General features: G+C 51.4%; 1 protein-coding gene across 1 annotated transcript in view; it reads right to left on the bottom strand.

Annotated features, from left to right (window-relative positions):
• LOC105004623 (voltage-dependent N-type calcium channel subunit alpha-1B) overlaps positions 1-7,737 on the bottom strand; it is a gene marked incomplete at its 5' end in the record, with an annotated part of 57,622 nt that overhangs the window by 17,753 nt on the left and 32,132 nt on the right. Inside the window, 2 exons of the mRNA XM_010862294.1 lie at positions 2,868-2,995; positions 7,006-7,150. Coding sequence (XP_010860596.1) covers positions 2,868-2,995; positions 7,006-7,150 — 273 coding nt within the window. The remainder of the gene's footprint in view (positions 1-2,867; positions 2,996-7,005; positions 7,151-7,737) is intronic.

Below are 7,737 nucleotides of genomic sequence, written 5' to 3'. Positions count from 1 at the left end.
AGTTCAGCTCAGCTGCCACCTCCTCTGACTCACCAGCCTCTCCCGGCTCAGGGCCCTGGCCTCACACTGCAGCGCCTCCGCCCACGGCCGGCTGGGCTGAGCAGAGCTGAGGGTGCAGGCCCCAGCGCATGGCCCAGGCTCAGGCTGCTTACTGGACAGATGGATGAGTGTGGGGATGAGCAGACTCATCACTCAGGGGCTGGTCCTGAGCCTCCATCAGTCTCCGCACTTCACCGTGAAGTGTGGAGGCAACAACACAAGGGAAGGTGGGGGAGGCGGCACCAGAAAGCAATAACTCCATGTTCTCCTCTCCTTCCCACAGCACGCGTGTGCACACATGCACACACGTACATGCCCACGCACACATTATGGAAGAGTATGGAACATGGGCGTGACATGCCCATGCCCCGCATTCACACACACATGTGCACACACGCGCACGAAGACGCGCTGCCCTCACATGCATGCAAGAACACGTACACACAGGTATGTGCCTGCCCGCACATGAACACACTCACACACACTCTGTGTACACAGATCTGTGCACAGAGAACACGCATGCACATGCTTGTGCACACACACAGTGTACACACAAAACACAAAAGCTGAGAAAGTTTCATAAAGTTCGCTTTTGCTTCAGGCTCCCAAGAATAAGGAGACAGCGGATGGTCCCTGGGAAATAAAGATGGTGAGGGCCCTGCATCGGTCACAGAGGCTAATGGCAGCCTCAAAGCATGCCCAGATGAGGGGTCCACGCCTGGTCTGCTTAGCCGTCTCCACCCAGCCTTCTGCCGCCCGAGCCGCTCACCAGAGCAGCAGGTCTGAGATTCAGCTGCAGGCCACGCCCGTGCGTCTTCCGGACCACAGATCACATGTTATCTTGCGTGGCACTGTACTCTGCGGTGAGACTTCCACGCTGTTCCCTACTCTTCCACAAGCTCTTCACCACATTCCTGAGTGCCCGTGTCTTCCCGAGGCCCCAGGTCTAGCACTCTGGATTTGGGGAACAGTCAGCATCTCTGTGCACAGTCACAAAGCTGCAGCCTGGCCCAGGTCCACTTCTTGTGTGTTTTGCATCAGTTTTGGGCTGTTGGGGAGGTACTGGGTCTACAGTCCACAAAGATCTGGGGGACGTCACTCCCCTCTGGCAGACCTGCACTGACCTCCCTTTGCCTGTTGGTCCAAGTCATTCTACACAACCTCTCTGCTTTCTACAACACAAATCTCCTCTGGGAAAAAATATGCCCAGAGACAGCAGCATCTCTTTTGACCACAGTCAGGAGGATCCTCCTGGAATGAGTCTCAGTCCTGCCTCAGCAGGACCCTCTCCTGCCCTTTGCCTGACAAGGACCAGGTCTCAGGTGTGATCAGTCTCCCCTTCAGTCTGACTGGGCCTTCCTGACCACACAGCCCAGGGATACGCCTGAGCCTGTGAACTCCAGCACATGCTGTGGGCAAATGTGCTAAAAACGACAGGACTCTCGGAGACCATGAAAAGCCACATACAGCACGAGACACAAACACCAGGCAGGTCTGCTCTGCGCTGTGTGAAAACTGTAAATTCTCCACTGCAGCGAAAAACACTCAGAGATGCTCTAGGCCCAGAAGAGCCCCAGGGCCCTGGTGCTGCCCAGGTTAGGAAGGGCCTCACACAGCACCTTCTGTGTCCTCACTGTGATGGGGTGGGAAGTCTGAGAAGACTGGATCAGAAGCAGGTACAGGAGCCCAGCCAAGCTCCCAGCCCTTTGGGGGTCTGGGGGATCAGAAAGCTCCTTAGTGTTCCCCTTGTTGAGCTTGGATTCAGAGTCCCAGGGTCCTCCCATGGGGACCCTGACCATCTCTTCTAGGCCTCTACCACACAAGGGGTGACCGAACACAGAGTCGTGCAACAGGGACGCAGGCAGACCGGGGCGCCTGCAAGAAAGAAGGGGAAGCACATTCCATGTTTTGCTGCAGAGGGCATGTCCTCAGTGACTCTTCACATCACGGCTCTGGAGGGTGCCTGAATGAATGAGCAAGGGAACGAGTACTCAACTAAGGACAGACAAATGGGCAAGGGGATGAACTCAATAAAGGGACAGACAAATGGGCAGATGGAGGACCCGCGCTGCTGTGCTGGGCCCGAGGACATAACATCACAGGTGTGCAGGACTCCCTCAAGAAACACACAGTCTTCACTGTCTTCTGACCCAATCACTCTCTTCAGGAGACCCTTGCTTTGTCTGGAAGCATTTGGCCCTCACTTATGAAACAGCAACCCATTAACAGCTTTGCATCATGACCAAAGAGCCTCAGACACACTAGACCTTTTCTGGCAGTTCATCTGATTTCAATAAAAGTTTACCGAAAACCCTCTATTCACAGCCTGGGCTGGTGACAGAGAGGCGCACGGACTCTTGTCCTCCGGGAGGTAGCAGGCAGACGGGCCCTGAGCCCATGGAGGGAAAGAACTAAGGCCTCATGTTGTTTCTGGCCACAGAGGCCTCAGAGCTATGAGAGGGTGATGCCCTGTGACCTCTCACAACCCAGATGTGACATGCCTTGTGAGAAGACAGTAAGCTCCTGCCCAATAGGAACCTGAGTGTCACGACCCCCTGAAGACCTTCGATGACCCCCAGGCAACCTCCTAAGGGCTGGACTGCAGGCCTGAGAAGAGGATTTCTCAGCCCAGGGAGCTGTACACAAGGGCACAGGGAGCTAGCATGAGTGTACCTCCCAGGAGGAAGCTGGATGGAATCCCGACCCCCAGCCAAAACCCAAAGGGGGTCGCTCACTTGAAACACGCCTGTAGCCACCCGGCCCTGTGCTGAGACCTGCGGGTGGTGCGTACCAACCCTGAGGGCTACGCAGCACAGGAGCTCACTCACCACGCAGCCGGGTCGTACTCGGCCCAGACCCGGATGAATTCGTCCAGGTGGTGAGGCCCTAGGATGGAAGAGTCCCGCGTAAGGTACTCAAAATTGTCCATGATCACAGCCACAAAGAGGTTCAACATCTGCAGGACAGGAAGGAAAAGAGGTGATGTCCAGAAAGCTCAGCCTGCCCACTGCCCTCCCCGTCCCCTGCAGCAGAAGTCTCTGTGTGAGGCAGTTAGGGCAGCAGAGGTCACTGACTCAGGCAGAGCCTGCCCCATCTGCTCCTCCCATGACCTCTCAGAGGGCTTCCCAGGCCCCCTGCACATCGCCACCACCAAGAGCAGCATCCTTCCCTGGCTCCAGGTCCCACAGGCCAACCCTAGCCCAGGATCTGGTCCTCTGAAGGCTTCAGTCTCTACATCTGCACCATCCTCACTCAGGCCCATCAACTCCTGCCCACCATCTGTCCTGCCGTCTGGGTTAATCTTCCCCATTGTGAGGCCCCCAGCTTTCCCCTTCTCACCTAAGCCTTCAAGGAAAGTGGCGACTTTGGACTTAATAACTTGAGCTCTAGAGACCTAAAACTCAGGCATTTTGTTTTGTTCTTTTAAACTGAGTTGAAATTCACTTAACATACAAGTAATTCTATAATTCAGTGGCATCTAGCGTATGCACAACTGTGAACCACCACTTCCCTAGTGTCAAATTTTTCTCATACTCCTGAAGAATACATGATACTAAGTACTCATTCCTTATACCTCTGTCCTCCCATTCCCTGGAAACCACCAATTTCCTTTCTGTACCTAGAAAGGTATCTATTTGGGGTATTTCAAACAAAAGGGTCCATACAGCGTATGGCCTTTGTGTCGGGCTTCTTGCACTTAGTGCCGTGTTTCCGAAGCGCATCCTTATTGCAGCATTTGTCAGAGCTGCATTCCTGTTTATGGCTGAGTGACACTCCTTTGCAGGTCTGTGCCACAACTTGTTTACGACAAATGTGGTAGATGACACCACTCTCACGGCAGAAAGTGAAGAAGAACTAAACAGCCTCTTGATGAAAGTGAAAGAGGAGACTGAAAAAGCTGGCTTAAAACTCAGCATTCACAAAATGAAGATCACGGCATCTGGTCCCATCACTTCATGGCAAGTAGATGGGGAAACAATGGAAACAGTGGCAGACTTTATTTTTGGGGGGCTCCAAAATCACTGCAGATGGTGACTGCAGCCATGAAATTAAAAGACACTTTTTCCTTAGAAGAAAAGCTATGACCAGCCTAGACAGCATATTAAAAAGCAGAGACATTACTTTGCCAACAAAGGTCCATCTAGTCAAAGCTATGGTTTTTCCAGTAGTCACGCCTTGATGTGAGAGTTGGACCATAAAGAAAGCTGAGCATTGAAGAATTGATGCTTTTGAACTGTGGTGTTGGAGAAGACTCTTGAGAGTCCCTTGGACAGCAAGGAAATCAAACCAGTCAATCATAAAGGAGATCAACACTGAATATTCATTAGAAGGACTGATGCTGAAGCTGAAGCTCCAATACTTTGGCCGCCTGATGCGAAGAACTGACTCATTGGGAAAGTCCCTGATGCTGTGAAAGATTGAAGGCGGGAGGAGAAGGGGACGGCAGAGGATGACATGGTAGGATGGCATCACCAACTCGATGGACATGAGTTTGAACACGCTCCGGGAGTTGGTGACGGACAGGCAGACCTGGTGTGCTGCAGTCCACGGGGCCACAGAGAGCTGGACGCAACTGAGCGACTCACACGCTGCAGTCCATGGGGCCACAGAGAGCTGGACGCGACTGAGCGACTCACACGCTGCAGTCCATGGGGCCACAGAGAGCTGGACGCGACTGAGCGGCTCACACGCTGCAGTCCATGGGATCACAGAGAGCTGGACGCGACTGAGCGGCTCACACGCTGCAGTCCATGGGATCACAGAGAGCTGGACGCGACTGAGCGGCTCAACTAAACCACGACTTGTTTATCCATTCACCTACTGATGGGCATCCGGGCTGTGCCCAGTAGAACTGTTGAATCCTACTATAATTGTACATTTATTATTTTAAGGACTCACCATACTGTTTTCCATGGTGGCTTTACCATTTTACATTTCCATGTGCAGTGCACAAGGCTGTCAATTTCTCCATATCCTCACAAAACTTGTTATTTTGTCTTGTTTTTTCAAATAGCAATACTAATAGGTATGAAGTGGTACCTCATGGGTTGTGCTTTGCTTTGCCCTAATGATCACTGATGTTGAGAATATTTTTACGTACTTGCTGGCCATTTGTACAGTTTTTTGTTTTGTTTTGTTTCGTTTTTTTTTTTAGAGAAATGTCTCTTTAGGTACTTTGTCCATTTTTATATGGTTATCTTTTATTGTTGAGATGCAGGAGCTCTTTATATATTTTGGATATTAACCCCTTATCATATACACTATCTGCTAAACTTTTCTCCCATTCCTTGGGTTGCCTTTTCACTTTGTATAATAGTGTCTTCTGATGCACAAAAGTTTCAAATTTTGAATAGTCCATTTTTTCCTTTTCTTACTCAGGATTATGGTGTCAAATCTAAGAATCCTTTGCCAAATCTGAGGTTATGAATCTGAGACTACAATGTTTTCTTCTAAGAGTTTCATAGTTTAAGCTCTTGTCTTCAGGTCTTTATCAATTTTGAGGTAACTTCTTTTCTTTTCTTTTTTCTTCTTTTCGGCCATGCCCCATAGCATATGGGTCCTATTTCCCCAACTGGGGATCAAATGTGCACCCCCTGCAGTGCAACTGCGGAGTGTTAACCAGGCAAGTCTCCAGCTAATTGTTACATATGGTGTAAAGTCCACTTCATTCTTCTTTGCATGTGGGTATCCACCACCATTTGTTGAAAGGTTTATCTTTCCTAACTAAATGGTTTCAGCAGCCTTGTTAGAAATCTTTTGACCATGTATATGAGGATTTATTTCTAGTCTCAACTCTATTCCTTCAGTGTATATGTTTGGATTTATGCCAGTATAATACTGTTTTGATTTACTCAAGTTTTGGCGTCAATTTTTAAATCACAAAGTATGAGGCCTCCTATCTTGTCATTGGGTTCTTTTGTATTTAATTTTAAAAGTTTTTCTTAAAGTATAGTTGGTTTACGCTAAGTGTACAGCAAAGTATATGTATGGGAGGGAGTCGAAGCACCTGGGAGATTGTTAGAACTCAGACTCTTGGGTCCCTCTCCCGAAGATTCCAGTACGGTAAGTCTTAGAAGGGACCCAGGAATCTGAATTTCTAACAAGTGCTCAGGTGATGCTTAAGTCGCGGGTCTCTGGACCACACAGGGACCTCAAGGGTATCATCCAGCCTGACTGATACACCAAACACTAAAGACAGCGAACTTACATCTCCAGCCAGAGGCTCCCCCGCGCCTCCACTGCCTCCCCGCCCACCACACCCGCAGCTCCCCAGCCTTCCACCCGGGGGAATATCATTCACTGCCTCATCCCAGCAAGCCCCAGAACACAGCTCTCTCCCCTCTTTCTCTCATGCCCATGTTCAGTCACCAGTCACGTAAGCTCTGCCTGTACAGGGCGGCCCCCGTCACACAGCTTCCTTCTCACCCTCCCTTCTCCAACTGTCACTTCCAATCAGCTCCTGGCCGCACACAGCCTCTCCTGACCAGAAGCCAGAGTGAGGTTTTGAGATGTCAAGCAGACGATGTCACTGTGCATCATCTCCCAGAGGCTTCTGCTGACTCGTGATAAAGTCCACTCACTGTGATGTGGCCCGCGGACACCTCCAGCCTGACCCCATGAGTTTCCTGAACCGCATCAGGCACAGGCAGGCTGGCTGGAGTGCTGGCGCCTGTATCTTGCCACCACGGTGCAAGTCCTTCTAGCTGAGAACTGAGGGATAGTGCCCCACAGAAATGCAAGGCCCTTTCCACGGAAGTAAAGGCAGGCCCACAGGAGCTCATTACGCAGTGGGTTCTTTCAGGATTAACGTGGTCCTCATCCCCAGGGAGACAAGGACCATCAACATGGAATCAGCTTTCATGCATCATGGGTCAAAATCAGATGTCAGCAAGAGAGCAGGGGGACTCAGGTTGGTCTGAGACAGGCAGAAGTGGCAGTGGGGTGTGCACAGGGTCCAGGACTCACCAGAAAGGAGCAAAGGAAGATGAAGGAGACAAAGTAGAAGTAGGCGAAGTCACTCCCACACTCCGTGGCATTGGCGAGCTCATCACAGGCCCGACTGCTGAGGCAGGACAGCATGATCTCATGCCAGGCCTCCCCGGTGGCACTCCTGAGAGGAGGGCAGAGCGTGAGGCCAGGAGGGAAGGCCCAGGACTGGCCAGGAAGGAAGCCCAGGAATTTAGGAGAACTGCGTTCCCTCCCACAGGGATCCTGCACAGGTGTTAGGTCTGGGTAACAGATGCTGATTCTTAAAAAGAAACCTCTGGCATTAGATTTTCAAGTTGATGCTATGTGGGAAAGCACGTGTTACAGGAAAGCAATCATGGCCCCGAAGTCAGCACCATGGGGAGCCCCCTCCGCGGCCTCTGATCTCCTCCCCAGCATGTGCCACCAGTCCTCCTGGGTTCAGGACACAGTGACTCCATCCTTCCCAGTGCTCAGGCCAGAGACTTGGGAGTCATCCTTGCCTTCTCTCTCTCACCACATCTTGACCTGCCTTCAAAACCAGCCAGGCTCTTACTACCCCTACCTCCCTGGGCTGAGCAACAACCACTTCTGAGCTGCAGCAACAGCTGGTTAACTGGATGTTCCCCCGCCCAGTAGCCCAGATCAGATCAGAGACCTCCCCAGTGACCCCTACATGACTGCCCAGAGCTCTGTGGGTCTGCAGCTGCCTCATCCCCTACCACGGTCCCC

Source organism: Bison bison, unplaced genomic scaffold (assembly GCF_000754665.1).
Source record: "Bison bison bison isolate TAMUID 2011002044 unplaced genomic scaffold, Bison_UMD1.0 scf7180017858072, whole genome shotgun sequence".
In the NCBI taxonomy this organism is placed as follows: domain Eukaryota; kingdom Metazoa; phylum Chordata; class Mammalia; order Artiodactyla; family Bovidae; genus Bison; species Bison bison.
This window is presented reverse-complemented; position numbering and strand designations above follow the sequence as displayed.